At 44.6% G+C, this 18700-nt stretch overlaps 1 protein-coding gene across 2 annotated transcripts in view; it reads left to right on the top strand.

The window, feature by feature from the left end:
* Positions 1-18700, top strand: part of PPA2 (inorganic pyrophosphatase 2) — a 63734-nt gene that overhangs the window by 27736 nt on the left and 17298 nt on the right. Inside the window, exons 2-7 of one of the 2 annotated variants that reach the window (XM_073571811.1) lie at positions 3266-3330; positions 5859-5903; positions 12861-12914; positions 13046-13165; positions 13285-13371; positions 15324-15450. In XM_073571811.1, the coding sequence (XP_073427912.1) occupies positions 3266-3330; positions 5859-5903; positions 12861-12914; positions 13046-13165; positions 13285-13371; positions 15324-15450 (498 nt within the window). The remainder of the gene's footprint in view (positions 1-3265; positions 3331-5858; positions 5904-12860; positions 12915-13045; positions 13166-13284; positions 13372-15323; positions 15451-18700) is intronic. The other variant, XM_073571812.1, reaches the window with a different exon arrangement.

Below are 18700 nucleotides of genomic sequence, written 5' to 3'. Positions count from 1 at the left end.
TCAGATTTTTTACACTTTTGGGAACCATCAAAACCGGGGCCCCCAGGCAGTACACGGGGCCCCAGGCAGCACACGGGGTGGCAGAGAAAGCAAACGGGGCCCCAGGCAGCGCACAGGGCCCCAGGCAGCACACCTGGGCAGAGACAGCGAATGGGTTCCCAGGCAGCACACAGAGCCCCAGGCAGCACATGGGGGCCCCTGGCAGTGCACGGGGCCCCAGGCAGCACACGGGGTCCCCAGGCAGCACACGGGGTCCCCAGGCAGTGCACAGGGCCCGAGGCAGCACACGGGGGCCCCGGGAAGCGCACAGGGCCCCCCGCAGCACATGGAGCCCCAGGCAGAGCACAGGGGCTACAGGCAACACACAGGGCCCCAGACATCGCACAGGGGGTCCCAAACATTGCACAGTAGGTCCCAGACAGCGCACAGGGGGGCAGAGACAGTCTCTCCCTCCCCTTACACTGTCTCTGCCCCTGTGTGCTGCCTGGGGCCCCCCTGTGCTGCTGAGGGACCCTGTTCGCTGCCTGGGGCTTCCATGTGCTGCCTGGGGCCCCTGTGATCTGCCTGGGGCTCTGTGCACTGCTTGGTGCCCCGTGTGCTGCGTGGGGCCCTGTGCACTACCTGGGGCCCCGTGTGCTACCTGGGGCCCCGTGTCCTGCTGGGGCTCTGCGCTGCCTGGGGCCCTGTGCACTGCTTGGGGCCCTGTGCACTGCCTGGGGCCCCGTGCACTGCCTGGGGTCCCCGTGTGCTACCTGGGGCCCTGTGCACTGCCTGGGGCTTCCGTGTGCTGCCTGGGGCCCTGTGCTGCCTGGGGGTTCCGTGTGCGCTGCCTGGGGGCTCCTGTGCGCTGCCTGGGGCTCCTGTGTGCTGTTGGGGGGCCCTGTGTGCTGTTGGGGGGCCCTGTGCGCTGCCTAGGGCTCCTGTGTGTTGCCTGGGGCTCCTGTGTGCTGCCTGGGACCCCGTGTGCTGCCTGGGGCCCTGTGCGGTTCCTGGGACCCCCGTGTGCTGCCTGGGAACTCGTTCACTGTCTCTGCCCTTGTGTGCTGCCTTGGGGCCCAGTATGCTGCCTGGGGCCCCGTGCACTGCCTGGGACCCCGTTTTTGATGGTTCTCAAAAGCGTGAAAAATCTGATCTACAGCAGCTGGGGTATATTCTGACCCGGAGGGGTATAATCTGGCCTAGCACAATTTATACCTGGGGTATAGTTTGGCCTAGGCCAGAAAATACCCAGGGTGGTATATTCTGGCCCAGAAGGGTATAAACTGGCCTAGGCCACCTTAACCCCGGGTATATTTTGGGCGGGGGGTTAATCTGACCTGTTACAGCGGGCCAATTTTTATAATTCTGACCACTGTCCCGTTATGATGTAATAACTCTGGAACGCTTCCATGGATCCTGGTGATTCCTCCATTGTTTTCTCGTGACTTAAGGGTGCGTCACACATAGCGAGATCGCTGATTTTGTGACGCATCAGCGATCTCTCCGGCGATCTCGCTGTGTGTGACATAGTTACCCGATATTTGCCTTGGATACCAGCTCTCAGCGTGAGCACGCTGGTATCCAAGGTACACAGCGGGTAACTAAGCGACGCATGCGCTTAGTTACCCGATATTTACCTTGGATACCAGCGTCCTCGCTGGTCCTGATCGCTGGTGTGTCTGCCTGTTTGGCAGCTCACCAGTGATCATGTAACGATGCACCAGCGATCCTGACCAGGTGGTATCGTTGTCGGGATCGCTGGTGCATCGTTTGGTGTGATGGGACCCTTGTTGTACTTCATGTTAGTGGTAAAATTTCTTTGATATAACTTGCAATTATTTGTGAAAAAAAAACAGAAAATTGTGGAAATTTCGCAATTTTCCAACTTTGAATTTTCATGCCCTTAAATCACAGAGATATGGCACACAAAATGCTTAATAAGTAACATTTCCCACATGAGTTGACGTTTTATTGGTAACGGAACTGGAAACGGAAGTTGCTGGCAGCGCCACATGCACCGCTGAGGACTCCAGGGGCCGACAGAGGGTAAGTATATCACTATTTTTTTTTATTCTATTTTTTACAGGTATATGGTACCCAGGGCATGGAGGAGAGTCTTCTCTCCTCCAGACCCTGGGTACCATCCGCACATGAAGCGCTTACTTTACGTTTGGTGAGCATAGCCACATGCGTAAAGTGAGTGTTTCAATGCAATCCTATGGCGGCGATTCCGCAGAATTGATGGACATGCTGTGGATTTTACCGCTATGTGATTCCGCAGTGGAAAAATCCGCAGCATTGGCACAGCAACTGCGGAATCCCATATTGTATGGGATTGCATTTTGTCAGCGTCTTTAAGCGTTTCCGCAGCGGCGGAAACGCTTAAAAAACGCAACGTGGGCACACAGTCTGACCTACAGGGACATAGTCTGATCATACCACCGCTCCTGGGCAGTGGAGGAAGCAAAGAGTATACAGACAGGACAGCACGGGATCACAGATTATTACTTCTGTGAGATAAAGCATTTCCCTGTCTGATTTTGAAAAATACTTTACCTCAAAGAAAGGATCATTTGCGATCTCATGCTGTAATGTCTATAGACTCTTTTGCTTCCTCCCCCACTGGTGAGATTTTAGGGCTGGGAAGGGCACCCCCTCTTCAGACAATGGCTCTATCTGTAGTAGCTTCTCACTGATTTATCACTTTAATACACAAGGGAAATGGGTAGATTCTAAAGAACTGCTTGCAGTGCAGATTTGGGATAATTTTCATAAGCCACGACTGTCATTTTTACAGGATCTGTGATAAATCTATGACGATTTTGATCGTAATGACAATTGAGTTTTGAATAATTATTTATTTGATCTCTGTTCTGACTTTCAGAAAGAAACGGGGTCGGGTCAGTCTTTTATTAGCTCTTTTCTAAGTTATGTTTTCACAAAGGTCTCAGAACCTTCTGGTTTTCCATCTTCCTTTCTTTAGTTCGTTCACGTTTTCGCCAGATTGATAGTGAGCTACATCAAGACGTAGCTGTTCAGATCATGAAAGTTCTTGCTTCAATAGGAAACAAGTATCGTGTCCTTGTACTAAACCTTTACCACACCTCAAAATTGTGAATACATTGTGAAAAGAAAGTCGGAATAGACTTGTGCTCAACTAGTACCCATCCCTGAGAATACTGTATTAGTTTCCAGTGCTGCTGATGGCACATGTGGAACTTTAAAAAGGTTTCCAAATTATTTCTATCTTTTTATAAGCTTAATGTGTTTTCTTTACACTTCACAGAGAATGAAGATGGTAAATTCATCTCCCCTTTTCATGACATCCCACTCCATCCAAGAGCCGAAAAGGTAACCATCTGACATTCATATGGATATCATGCCTATACTTCTAGAGGGCAGCTATGTGCTTACTGTAAATGTGATGTATCTCATCTCCTTGTAAGGTTAGTAAGTTCTAAGTACCTGGAACAGATGCGGACTTATAAGACATAAGCCATGATTTAGCTTTTAACACCGTTTCTCAGTATGAGCCTATTTAATTGGGAAAACTTCACTGGTCGTTAAATGTGATCTACAAATTAAAAAAAAAAAAAAACTCTGACATTATGCACACCATTATTTTAACATTAAATCTAAAAAAACACACCAGTTTAAGGGTGTGTGTACAAAATTTTTTTGAAGTAGTCAAATTTGAGTTTTGTAGTGGAAACTGCTTCAGGAAATGTTCCTCCTTTAGGAGTATTTGGAGAAGTTTCTCTTCTCTAGAAGTGGTTTTTGTAGCCTTCAGATTGGAGAGTGTCATGTTTAAAGCGGATTCTATCAAAAACTGCTTCATAGAAGTAACAAACACGTTCTTTTTTTGCACCAGGTGTTCAAAACCTCAGGTTGAGAAGAAAAAACGTTTGTTTTACAGTAGACATGCATAAGTTGAGTCTATTAAGCATTTTTAGCCACTTTTCTTTTTTTCAAGATCTGCTCCAAAAATATTCATATCACTGTGTACCCATACCCTCTGGGCTGGAATCAGATTGTCCCATGTGACCAGAAAGTAACAGGGTTCCTCAGGAGTGCATTGCAGCCAGCTTCTGCTTTTCTTCTGTCTTCCTGCCCAGACCTGGAGACAAAGCAGACCCTCACACATCTTCATCAATCCCACAACAGTCTGTCTGGTTGTCCTCGCTTGTTGCAGCTACCACATAATACCATGTAGTATCATCTTCACTGTCATATCACAGGGCATCTACTGAGCATGTGCGTCCACTACTGAAGGTGGACCTACACTACAACCACAAGAGACACAAAATCAGAGACCATTACATATGAAAATATAATGTGTATACAAAACTATACCCTATTTTAATGGATGAATATTTCAAATACACTTCTTTCGATGTACTTGATTGAGCTTTGGCCTGTACTTTTTGTGGGACATCTCTATTAAGAGTAACACTGAAAACCTCCATTTTCATTTTAGATTTTGCCCTTGCTGCAAGACCAAATGCTGTTTTCTGTCGTATAAGAGACCACCTTTTTATGTATTAAGTAGTTTTCATTAAAGAAGTTTACAAATATACAAACAGATGAACAAAAAAAAACCCCAAATCGCTCCTCCTACCAAAATTCCCCCTCCCTTTGCATGTGAATATTTTGCCTAGAAAGAATACATAGGATTTATTAGTCATAAATTGCCGTAGATAAGAAATCCATGTTCATTTATACAATGTTGACTAAGGCAGCCATCTCTGTTGGTTTTATACTAAACCAATAAGGCACATATCCACCTTACTTCATCACATTATCAAGTAGTGGTGAGGCCGAAGAAAAACTGAAAGTCCCTCCTTAACTCAATAACTGAAGACTTATACAAGATTAGTTATTAAGCAGTTCAATAAAGCTCTGTCTCTGATGAGTGAGTCTGGCGCTAACCAGAACATGTCACACAATTTGTAATTTTCAGGCCAAGTTCTTCTCTTATGATGGCCGTATTTTTCCATGTGCAACAAGCAGTTTACTTTGTTTTTGAATCCAGCCATAGTTGTTGGTAGCTCATCTAGCCAGGACTGAGCTATTAGTTTGCTTGCTGCATATAGAAGTCTAGCCTCAGCAGTCTTGACCCACTCATGTGGTGGTACATCATTCACATAACCAAGAATACATGCGTATGGAGATAAATTAACAGAAATCCGATAAATTATGGTAATCGTGTCAAACTACCTCCCGCCAAAAGATAGTACGTTTGGGACCATGCCTCATCATATGAAGGAAAGTTCCAGACTCAACTCTACATCTCGGACCTTTGTAGACTAATGGCATGGAGTTCTGTATACGCAACGCAATGGATACAATTGGGACATAGGATAGGCTTCACTCACTGGGAACCATCTGTAAAAGACATCAGTTTAGTTGGTAGCATAAAAGAATATTTCTATTTTTTTTTCTTATCTTTATCAACCCACTAAGGCTGGCCATACATATTAGATATCTGATTGTGTGTCCACTACCTCTCCCAAATCCCACCTCTTCATACATGAACCAACTGTGAATGTGTTCTTGATAGAAAATGGTCCAAGAATACAAAAATTGAGTAGCTGAAATATGATTGCCCAATTCTGGTCTTCTCCGACTTCTGCTATCAGGGGAGAGTTGGGAGGCCTCCATACACATTAATGTATGACCACCACAAAGTAATTAATGACAAGTCTCCATTTAGATCCTGAGGCTCTCGGAATTCTGCAAGTTGTCATTAGACAGTCTGTGATATGACCGCTCATCTCTGTATTATGCCAGGCATGCACACGGTAAAGCTAAATCTATTGTCACCTATGTATTCGTTACTTTATGACTGATGCCACTTGTATGCTATTTTCATATTTCAGGACCATGATGTGCCAGCAAAGAAATCGAAGTCTAATTGTGATAAGGTAATTACCATGTAAGCTGGTAGTGTAGAGACCTTATTGACCAATTTTCTTTCTTCTGTAGTAAATGGGTATTACCATACATCACCGAGTGAATGATTTTTTTTTTTTTCGGTCGTTCTTTCCCTTCCAGCTTGGCCTCTATGCTGGTTTTCTATGGTTAAATTGCAGCGAAAAATCACCTGCATAGCACATTATGTTTTGGAACAAGGCTCATAGCGGTGAATACATATTCATAGAACATCTCCTCAGACGTGAAAATGTGTGAAACATTACATCAAGCCAACAGAACTGTGTATGATGTCAGCCGAAAGATTCAATAAGTGATTTATGTATTTAAATAGCCAGACCCATACAAATACACACATACAGGTCACTCTCACATATAAGCAATATTCCCTTGAGCATACTGTAATGTGGTCTCGGAGAAATGTTAAATCCGAAGTATGATAATAGCCAAGCAAAGTGAATTTGACGCTTAAGGCCCCTTTACATTTAGTGATGCACTAGCGATCCCGACCACAATACGACCCAGTCAGGATCGCTGGTGCATCGCTAAATGGTCGCTAGTGAGCTGCCACAAAGGCAGACCTCACTAGCGATGTATCGATGCTCGGTCGTACTTACCTTTCAGCCGAAGCGATGATCGCCGTCTTCCGCCCGCGTCCATAGCTCGTTCGGCGGCGCCAGCAGGAAGCCGACGACGAGAAATGGACGTGGATGATCTCGTGCGATCAGCGATAACCAGCGGGGGAACCGGTCGGAGGTAAGTATCACATGTAGCGATATCGCTGCTGCGTCACAAAATCGGTGACGCTTTAGCGATATCACTAGCGATATCGCTATGTGTAAAGCCCCCTTTAGTCATTGGCTTTTATATTTATATAGTTATGTGCAAAAATAATAGCAGTCTACCACCACTAATGTGTTTAATTACTGTTTTTGGTTGAAAAATCATACAACATGGCAAAAAAATTCATGACTAGGTGTAAACGAGTAATGGGCAACCAACAGAATCAACAGTCACGTCATGTGCGCTGCTAATTGGGTGTTATTGACTCATTTAATGAAAGGGGGTCAATATAAAGCCTGATGAAGAGTCCTTTTGAGCTCTGAAAGCTTGCAAATGTAATTTCTCTGGTTAGCCAATAAAGGTATCACTCCTTGAATACTTTTCTCAATTTTTTGGGGCATAATATTTGCATCGATTTTTCTGGCTAACACGGTGTTAGGGCTGGTGGAACGCACCAAATAATAAAGATGATAATAGGGTACGTTCGCAGCCCCGTTCAGAGGTGGTAAACTGCTGCTTGGTAATGGCGGATACTATATGGCGGTATAAAAGACCACAAACAGCTTAATCGTCACCCGGTGTGTACAGGAGTGGACTCTGTTACGTCACAGAGCCGCACTAATAATAATAAATTAATAATAAATTTTATTTTTATAGCGCCGACATATTCCGCAGCACTTTACATTTCAGAGGGGATTTGTACAGACAATAGACATTACAGCATAACAATAATCACATACAGTAGATTATAACAAATACCAAGAGGAGTGAGGGCCCTGCTCGCAAGCTTACAGTCTATGAGGAAAGAGGTAGACACGAAAGGTGGGTGGTAACAGTTGCTCTGATTGTATGGACCAGCCATAATGTTAAGTGTGTAACAGTACAGACACAGAGGGCTAATGGATGCATAAAGCATGTGGGAACATGATGCTGGGAACCTGGTTATGGTAAAACTTTTGGCTCAAAAGATTCCACTACCACGGAACATAAATGCCGGAGCCTGTTTAAACTCACAGATCTCGGCAAGGGAGCACACAGAATGCCGTCACAGAACTATGCCCCAAGAACACGGGGTCAGAGTCCCTCTAGACCTTCTGAGCGCATGGCGTTGCACCGGCGGACGCCACTATAGACGCTGACTATGGTGGAGTGTCGAGCAAGTGCACCGTGGCGTGTAGATCCACCGGTGGACACTGATGCCAGTTTCTGACTCTGCCTCTACCTACATCTAAGCCTGGGAGTCTAACAGGCTATGCTGCACAACACATGCGTACCAAGGGTAGTGGTTTCATAATGAGTCCTTCACCAGAGACATTCATACATGCATACAACACTCACTCCACATGGTCTAATCTTTTTCTATATTAGCGCATGGCCAGGCTGCCATGCAAACCTTTTATAGTTGCAGCCTGTGCAGTGGGGAACTCGATGCCTAACACACGGTACCACGATATTATTTTGTATTGTACAATGAAAGGGGGGTGTAATTAATAGCAGTGAGGAGTTCAATTAGTGAGGTTATTCATTCTGTGAAGATACAGGTGTTAGTTATGGCCCTTAGTTAAAGAAAGAGGGCAGCAAATGTTGTACCTGCTGGATTTAGCACTTGGTCAGTGAGTAAAATGGGTTGTTCCGGTCATTGTACTGAAGGAGAAAGAACTTTGATGAAGAAGTTGATTGGAGAGGGGAAAACGTATAAAGTAGTGCAGAAAATATTTGTCTTCTCATCTAAAAAGATTACCAGTGCTTTAAAATGGCAGGCAAAACCGAAAGACATGATAGGAGCAGAAATTCTATCATCCCCAAAGATCATAAAATCTCAAGAATAGCAATTCAGTGATCAGCTCCAGGGAGATCAAATAATATCTTCAGTAGAGATAGCGAATTTGTTAGTTTTTTTTGTCCCTGAATCTGATTTTGAGCCATATTTGAACAATATTCGTGCCAAATGTACATGTCTTATGATCGGTTCCGAACATATTCGGTAATTTCTGCTCCTATTGACTCTAATGACGTTCGACTGTGTTTGACAAATGTTGCAAAAACAGTATATGATTCTGATCATATTCGGAACGGAATATGAACATATTCGCTTATCTCTAATCTTCAGTAACCTGTGGGTCCTGCAACCATCAGAAGACACCTTTGTGAAGCCAAGTTATTTGCAAGAAAACATTTTAAAGTACCATTGCTGTAAAAAAGATGTATCGAAAATGTTATAGTTTGCCAAAGAACATATTAACTGGCCTAAAGAGAAGAGGCACAATATTCTATGGACAGATTGTTCTTATTGGGTCAAAAGGCCACAAACCGTTTGTGAGACGACCCAAAAACACTGAATTCAAGCCACAATACACTGTGAAGACTGTAAAACTTGGAGGTACAAGCACAATGGTTTGGGGATGTTTCTCAGACTATGGAGTTGAGCGAATTTATCGCATACCAGGCACAATGGACCTGTTTTAATACCGCATTTTGCGGATTATTAGACGCGCTGGATTATAAGACGCACCCCAAATTTTAAGAAGAAAAATAGGAAAAAAACTTTAAATAAAATGGTGGTGCTTATAATTCATGCATCTTATTGCTTACCGGGGCATGGTGGCTGCAGTGAAGCGGGGTCCCAAGGTCGCTGCTGGAGGAGGCAAGAGTGGAGCGTTGCTGCAGGCCGCAGGCTGGGATGAGGGGGTGTTCAGATGTGCTGCGGGTGTCTCCAGTGCTGCGGGGGCTCTGCCGACATTTTGTGAAAGGCCAGATTTCCCCGCAGTTCCATGGTATCCTATATGGTGAACTTTGGGAAAATGACCGCGGGGGGCGACGCATGCGCAGATGGAGATCTCATACCAAGATCTCTGGAGATAAGATCTAGGCGCTGGGAGCCTGCTCTACTGCAGCCGGTAAGGTATATCTGCATTATAAAACACACCCCCATTTTCCCAAAATATTTTTGGGGAAAAAATTGCGTCTTATAATCCAAAAAATCCGATATATTAAAATACTGGAAGAAGTCATGTTGCCTTATGCTCAACAATAAATGCACTTGAAGCGGGATAACGACCTCTAACACACAAGCAAGTGGGTCCTGGTTCCAGACCAACAAGAATGATTCTATGAAGTGACCAGCCCAATCCCTGGACCTCAATCAACAGAAAATTTGTAGCGTGACATAAAAATGCTAATTTTGATACTAAACCTAAGAACGCAAAAGAACTGAGGAATGCACAGTGCCTTGCAAAAAATTCGGCCCCCTGGAACTTTTCAACCTTTTCCCACATATCATGCTTCAAACATAAAGATACCAAACGTACATTTTTGGTGAAGAATCAACAACAAGTGGAACACAATTGTTATTTTAAATTTTTGTGCAAATTCAAAAACTGAAAAGTGGGGCGTGCAATATTATTCAGCCCCTTTAACTTAATACTTTGTTGCGCCACCTTTTTTCTGCGATTACAGCTGAAAGTCACTTGGGGTATGTCTCTTATCAGTTTTGTACAACGAGAGACTGAAATTCTTGAGGTTTGATGGAGATCATTTGTGAACAGCAGTTTTCAGCTCTTTCCACAGATTATTGATTGGATTCAGGTCTGGACTTTGACTTGGCCATTCTAACACCTGGATATGTTTATTTGTGAACCATTCCATTGTAGATTTTGCTTTATGTTTGGGATCATTGTCTTGTTGGAAGACAAATCTCTGTCCCAGTCTCAGGTCTTTTGCAGACTTCAACAGGTTTTCTTCAAGAATGGTCCTGTATTTGGCTCCATCCATCTTCTTTGAGAAATGGCTTTCTTCTTGCGACTCTTCCATAAAGCCCAGATTTGTGCAGTGTACGACTGATTGTTGTCCTATGGACAGACTGTCCCACCTCAGCTGTAGATCTCTGCAGTTCATCCAGAAGCTCATGGGCCTCTTGGCTGCATCTCTGATTAGTCTTCTCCTTGTTTGAGATGAAAGTTTAGAGGGACGGCCGGGTCTTGGTAGATTTGCAGTGGTATGATACTCCTTCCATTTCAATATGATCGCTTGCACAGTGCTCCTTCGGATGTTTAAAGTTTTGGAAATCATTTTGTATCCAAATCCGGCTTTAAACTTCTCCACAACAGTATCACAGACCTGCCTGTTGTGTTCCTTGGTCTTCATGATGCTCTCTGTGCTTCAAACAGAACCCTGAGACTATCACAGAGCAGTTGGATTTATACGGAGACTTGATTACACACAGGTGGATTATATTTATCATCATTAGTCATTTAGGACAACATTGGAACATTCAGAGATCCACAATGAACTTTTGGAGTGAGTTTGCTGCACTGAAAGTAAAGGGGCCGAATAATACTGCACGCCCCACTTTTTCCACAAAAATTTAAAATAGATTAAAAACACATGTGACATGCACAAATGTGAACAAGTCGGTCGGACAGTGTTCACACCACCCACTGACTGAAACACAAAAAGAAAGCACAGAATAACAAATGTGCAAAAATACCCTGCAGTAAAAAATATGACAATAATCAGCAAGTGCTGGTAAAAAGATGACAACAAATACAGGGTATTTAGCCGATACTTTTTTTGCAAAAAAGTGTATACCAAGCCACTCCACCTCGTCAAGGTAACCCTTAATGGAGCAGTCCCTATCTAATGTATTTAAAACCTGAACATATGAACAGTGGCTAAATTAACAGGATTAAGATAGGCGCTTCCTAGTATGGGCACGAGGTGTAAGACGGCTCTTTATGTGCATGTCACACAAGAGAGGGATGGGGTCTCTCAAACCATGCAAAAGCAAGGAAAAAAATGGATTAAAAACACATGTGACATGCGCAAATGTGAACAAGTTGGTCGGACAGTGTTCACACCACCTACTGACTGAAACACAAAAAGAAAGCACAGAATAACAAATGTGCAAAATACCCTGCAGTAACAAATATGACAATAATCAGCAAGTGCTGGTAAAAAGATGACAACAAATACAGGGTATTTAGTCGATACGTTTTTTGCAAAAAAGTGTATACCAAGCCACTCCACCTCGTCATGGTAACCCTTAATGGAGCAGTCCCTATCTAATGTATTTAAAACCTGAACATATGAACAGTGTCTAAATGAACAGGATTAAGACAGGCGCTTCCTAGTATGGGCACGTGGTGTAAGACGGCTCTTTATGTGCATGTCACACAAGAGAGGGGTGGGGTCTCTCAAACCATGCAAAAGCAAGGGGAAAAATGGATTAAAAACACATGCGACATGCACAAATGTGAACAAGTCTGTCGGACAGTGTTCACACCACCCACTGACTGAAACACAAAAAGAAAGCACAGAATAACAAATGTGCAAAAATACCCTGCAGTAAAAAATATGACAATAATCAGCAAGTGCTGGTAAAAATAACCAATAAATTTCGTTCAACTTCACAATTGTGTCCCACTTGCTGTTGATTCTTCACCAAAAATTTACATTTGGTATCTTTATGTATGAAGCATGACATGTGGGAAAAGGTTGAAAAGTTCCAGGGGGCTGATTACTTTTGCAAGGCAATGTAGTCCATTCAGTTTGGGCTGGAATACCTGTTCACAAGTGTTAAGTTGTTTCCATGCCACACAGATGTAAAGCAGTTATCAGAAATAAAGGTTATACTACTAAATATTAGTTCAGTGATTCACAGAAAAGCTGAGCCTGTAAATAAATTTCAGTTTATACAGAAAAAATTTGAGTTTCTCAATGAAAATGCAGACACTGCTATTTTTTTAACGGCCTATTATTCCTGTTTCTTCATTTTCAGCTTAATAATTGATATTTTGTTTATGTTTTTATGTGGAAATGAATATGCAGTGCTCTCAGTGCCTTTGTGTATATGGAAATAAATGCTATTATGAGGATTGAGATTTTCTGTTCTAAACACACGTCCAGTTGTATGGCGCCGAGGCCACGTCCTCTGGACGGACATGCCCATTGATCGGAGAGCGGTCTTGGCTCCATACGAGTGTATGGAGAGTGAGGCTGCGCCCACTAGCCAGAGGTGTGTATAACTCATACATACCCTCCGGTCCCAGGTCTGGAACTGGCGAATCCCCGCAGCGCAAGAGTGACTGTAGACTTATCGGTTTTGATCAAGTGTCATTTTTATGTGACTGGGGCGCTTTAAATTATCTGTAATGTAATTTATTTTTCAGAATATCTTTAACATGGTGGTTGAAGTTCCACGATGGACGAATGCCAAAATGGAGGTAACTGGCTGCTTTTTGAGATTTACACTTTTTGACAACTTGAATCTGCTTTGCTGCTGTCGTTTCCACGGCCACTTTCCGATGCGGTACCTCCATTCTCACTTTTCTATGCATGGTGTTTCTTTTGTTAGATCGCAACAAAGGAGTCTCTAAATCCAATTAAACAAGATATAAAGAAAGGAAAACTTCGCTATGTGTCAAATATCTTCCCTCACAAGGGATACATATGGAACTATGGCGCTTTGCCTCAGGTAATTATTTCCTCCGGTGAAAGTTTTTTTTGAATGTTGCAGCTAGGAAACTTTGCATTTGATCTGCTATGACTTAAGTATATATTTATTTATGCATTCTCCTTGCCTTGTTTTAACAGACCTGGGAGGATCCTAGTCATAAAGACAAAGATACAAAATGTTGCGGAGACAATGATCCTATTGATGTCTGTGAGATTGGCTCAAAGGTGCTCTTTGCCCAATAAAGTTATGGGTTTTTTTTTTAAGGGGTGTTGGGTTTGGTGTTTAAGTTGGCCATACACCACAGATCACCACAATCATTGATCGAAGGCTCACCACAATCACCACAATCATTGATCGAAGGCTCACCACCCCATAAATGTATATGCTCAGCTGAGCATACTGTACTTTTTTTTTACCCTGTGGGGGTTAGCTGCCGCCAGACACTATCTCAAGTGAAAATTAATGGAGTGGACATGCTCAAATACATCATGCCGTATCATTCTTTACCACAACATCTACTGTAGCATATAGGGAGCCCAACTTCACCCATTAGATGTTGACTGGTAACATTGTAATCTGCAGGTTTGCCTGACAATCATCTGATGTGCACGGTCATCTGTTAAGGTTTGAGTCTAAGGGTCCCGTCACACCAAACAGGCAGACACACCAGCGATCAGGACCAGCGAGGACGCTGGTATCCAAGGTAAATATCGGGTAACTAAGCGCGCGGCACTTAGTTACCCGCTGTTTACCTTGGATACCAGCTCCCAGTGCGAGCACGCTGGTATCCAAGGTACACAGCGGGTAACTAAGCGCCGCGCGCGCTTAGTTACCCGATATTTATCTTGGATACCAGATCCCAGCGTCTGCTTACAGCGCTGGGAGCTCGCTGATCATTGGTCTCCCTCCCGCTGCCACAAGCAGCGATGCGTGCTGGCCAGCGGGAGACCAACGATCAAAAAATGGCCCAGGACATTGCCGCACGATCAGCGATACCAGGCGGGGGAGCCAGTCACTGATGCGTGCCACACACAGCGAGATCGCTAGCGAGATCGCTGATGCGTCACAAAATCAGTTATCTCGCTAGCGATCTCGCTTTGTGTGACCGGCCCCTAACTGTAGCCGACCTTAAACAATAGGATCCTGAAGAGTTCAGGGTGTCAGACCTTTGTCAGTGATGTCCTTGCATATATCAGTTTCCGGAATACTGTTAAAAAGTAAGACTGTTCACTGTGAATCTAAGATGCATATCTGTAGCCTAGCCTTTTATTAGGTAACTATCAAAAATCTTTAGTGGGTTTCCAGCTATCCACTAAATACTGTTACATTGACTCGCTATACAGACTGTCCGATCTAGCAGTACACATTGGCAGATCTAGCATGTATTGTACATACATATCCAGTATATTGTAGGAGATTGTCAGACATTTGTGCCGATGCTTGATTTGGCACACAGCACTGCCCAGGCTGCTTACCATATAACCCACTTGTACCTGGGAGAAGGACTAAGGCTAGACTCTCATGTCGGTGTTTCACGGTCCTGAATACGGACCACGACAGCTGGATCAGCTTAAGTTCTCCTATGCCTATGGGCATAAAAGGTTGCTGAGTTTGCCAGTATAGACCATGAGAAGTGTGAATTTGGCTTAAGTACTGTCCTCCTTCCAAACTGTAGATGGTCAAAGTTGAAGGTCCATGGAGACCGTGATCAGTGGTACAGGAGAGAAGAGCTTGGCTAACAGCCTATATTCCTTCCTTTTAGAAATCGGTGGTAGTAAAATATCGGTTATAATTTCTCCGCTGAGATGATGTCATCAACCTGACTGTATTATTCTGTGTACATTTTTCCTTTGTACATGTAGAGCGACTACACCTTTAGTGGTCTTCACTGTTTTCCTGCCCAGTTATAGGGCATTCTGCAACTTGCAGTTGCACAGCAACCGTGATGGTATCTCATATGCTTTGTGCTCGTTTACAACACTGAGAGATGAACACGTGCAAGATCCGCACAGCCCTGAGCGCTGCTGCTGCGTACTTCAATCAGGCGTATCTTTGAACATTGATAGAGATGGGAGGCAGAGGGTTGTCTCAGTGATTGCTTGCCGGGGAAAGATTAGATGATCAAATTAAAACCATTCAGTAATAAAATCTTAATAGGATGCATCATGTGTTGCAGGTTTGCTCTAGGGGAGAAGTAATTCAAGTGAAACCACTAGGCGTTCTAGCGTTGATAGATGAAGGAGAAATGGACTGGAAGATTATTGCAATCAATACTGAAGATCCTGAAGCCGACAAATTCAATGGTTGGTTAAATTACAGTAGAAGTGATTACGGCGCTACATGCTGGCTATGCTGCCGGTTTCTGAATGCTCCGTTTTAATGTGTAGTCTGTGTGAACTAGATGGGTTTGCTGTGAGTTAAAGGGTTAGTCCTGTTTTGCTGAATTCTTCATTAAAAGGTGAGCGGGGCAGGTGACATCACGACTACTGACACTAGCCAGGATGTGTTTGTGATTGGTAGCTGTGCCATCACCTGCCCTGCTCAGCAGTCCACACGGACGGGTGCAAAGCAGGTCTAACGTTTAGTGTCCTTGGTCCCTGCCCCCAAGACCACCACCCATAAAATATTTAAGGATTGTCATAAAAATGTAAAAATAATTGATTGCTGTTTTTTTAAGGACTATAATTACTGTAATTACCGTATTTCTCGGATTATAAGATGTTCCGGATTATAAGACGCAACCCAAATTTTGAGGAGAAAAATAGGACACTTTTTTTTTTTAATAAAATGGCGGTGCTTCTTATAATCCTTGCGTCTTATTGCTTACTGGGGGTGGTGGATGTGATGAAGCGGGGTCCCAGGGTTGCTGCTGGATGAGGCAAGAGTGGGGTGATGCTGCAGGCCACATGCTGGGATGACGGGGTGTTCCGATGTGCTGTGGCGAGTCTGGCGCTGCCAGACTCGCCACAGCTGTTTTGAACACCTGACATGTGCCCGCAATAGCTGCGGATGGAATTGTGATCCACCAGCGGCTATTAGCTAGTTAAATGCTGCTGTCAAACGCTGACAGCGGCATTTAGATGGTGCTTTCGGCAACCGTGCCAGAAATACGCCCACCGGTGACCCCCATCACGTGATCGGGGGTCATCGGTTTGTCGGCATGGCAACCTAGTGGTCGGCGCTCATAGCAAGTCAGTAATTGAGCTACATAGAGGCAAACTGATCGTCGCCTCTAGCTGAGCCAATTGAGTTGTGGCAGCTTCTAGTCTCCCAAGTTAAAGAAAAATGTTTATATATATATATATATATATATATATATTGTAGGGATTTTACTTGCTCAGGTGCAATGGGAGTCAATCAGGAAGCAGGTTCCTTTTAAAGTTCATGGGGTTTATTGCATCACAAACCCACAAAACAAAAGAGAACAAAAGAAATAGCCTTTAGCTCAGGCAAAACACAGAACAAATGTCCAGTCCTTTAGGCTCAGTCCTGGAGCCCGAACACACACAGGAGGCTTCCCCTCCCCACATACAGCCCTGTGTTTCAGGAGTAGTCTACATTATAAAGTTCTAGCCACACCCACGAACCCAGCAGCTGACTAGTCACGTGATTGTGACCTAACCATAGGTCCTTGCAATACATTAGAAATATAGTAATATTAGTTAGGGCTTATGTGTACTACAGAAACACTCTGGGCTTACATTACAGAGACAAGTCATCTCTGAGACACATACCTCCCATCAACTATACAACCCTTAGCCACGCCACATGCCTCCCCCTCTGCCTAAAGCCGTGGGGCTTGGCACTTTCACCTACTAGACAAGGGATTCTTCAGAGGGCATTGACATTACCATGTAGCTTCCCGACTCTATGTTCTACATGAAAGCTGAAGTCTTGCAGGGCTAAGAACCAGCGGGTGACCCTAGCATTCTTACCCTTTGTTTTTCTCATCCATCTGAGTGGGGCATGGTCGGATATTAACCTAAACTTCCGTCTCACCAGGTAGTACCGTAAGGTATCCACTGCCTATTTTATGGCCAAGCACTTCTTCTCTACAACTGAGTAATTTCTTTCACAAGAAGACAACTTCCTACTCAGGTAGAGAACAGGATGATCCTCCCCACGTATCTCCTGGGAAAGGACTGCTCCTACCCCGACATCTGAGGCATCTGTCTGAAGGATAAACTCTTGTTTAAAGTCCGGGGCCATCAGAACGGGTTGCTTACATAGAGCCCCCTTTCATTTCTTGGAAGGCTGACCCTGCCTCTTCGGTCCATCTGACCATGACTGATTTTATCCCCTTTAGAAGATCAGTTAGAGGCGCAGCCATCATGGCGAAGTTTGGGATGAACCTTCTGTAATATCCCACGATCCCCAGGAAGGATTTAACTTGCTTTTTGGACAGAGGTTTCAGCCATGTTTGAATTGCCTCCACTCTATTGATTTGGGGTTTGATCTCGCCACACCCCACTACATATCCCAGGTACTTGGATTCTTCTTTACCTAAGGCACACTTCTTTGGGTTTATCGTAAACCCCATTTCCCTTAGGTCATCAAACACTGTTTGGACCTTGTCCAGGTGAGTCTCCCAGTCCGGGGTAAAGATGACGATATCATCCAGGTACGTGGCAGCGTATAGCTTATGAGGCGCAAGGATTCTATCCATAGCCCTCTGGAAGGTCGCCGTAGCTCCTTACAGGCCAAACGGCATCCGGACATACTGGAAGCACCCGTCTGGTGTGGAAAATGCAGTCTTCTCCTTGGCCTCCTGTGGCATGGGAATCTGCCAATATCCTTTTATCAAATCCAATGTGGTTATGTACCTGGCAGGTCCAAGTCTCTCGATGAGCTCATCAACCCGTGGCATGGGATATGCGCCGAACTTAGAGACCTCATTCAGCTTCCGGTAGTCATTGCAGAACCTCCCATTCACCATCAGGTTTTGGGACCAGGACAATCGGGCTCGACCAGCCGCTCTTGGATTCCTCAATGAACCCGAGCTTCAACATACGCTACAACTCCTTGGGAGATTACTTTTCTACGGGTCTCAGGAATTCGATAAGGCTTCACGTTCACCCGCACATGTGGCTCGGTCAGAACTTCGTGCTCCACGATCTTCATGCACCCTGACAACTCTGAAAACAGGTCCCTGTTTTTCTGGAGTCACTCCCGGCACTGCTGTTTCTGGGCCTTCGATAGTGTCTCCGCTATGGTAACCGCTCCAACCTCACCTAGGTTGCCCAGCAAGCACGGAGTTAACTCTGGCTCTCTAACTTGCCACGGCTTGATGAGGTTGACATGGTAACCTGGTATGGTTTCCGTCTTCCGGGTTGGTGGATCTTATAGTTTACATCCCCAAGCTTCTCCACGACCTCATATGGCCCTTGCCATTTGGCCAAGAACTTGCTCTCTACTGTCGGAACCAGCACGAGAACTCGGTCTCCTGGATTGAACTGCCTCACTCTTGCTGTCCGGATGTAGACCCTGGCCTGAGCTTCTTGTGCCTGGCAGAGATGTTCCTTTATGATGGGCATCACCTTTGCAATCCTCTGC

This window comes from Dendrobates tinctorius, unplaced genomic scaffold (genome assembly GCF_039654945.1).
Source record: "Dendrobates tinctorius isolate UK_male_01 unplaced genomic scaffold, ASM3965494v1 ptg000030l, whole genome shotgun sequence".
In the NCBI taxonomy this organism is placed as follows: Eukaryota; Metazoa; Chordata; class Amphibia; order Anura; family Dendrobatidae; genus Dendrobates; species Dendrobates tinctorius.
Note: the sequence above shows the minus strand (reverse complement) of the source record. Positions and strands in the feature narration are given on the sequence as shown.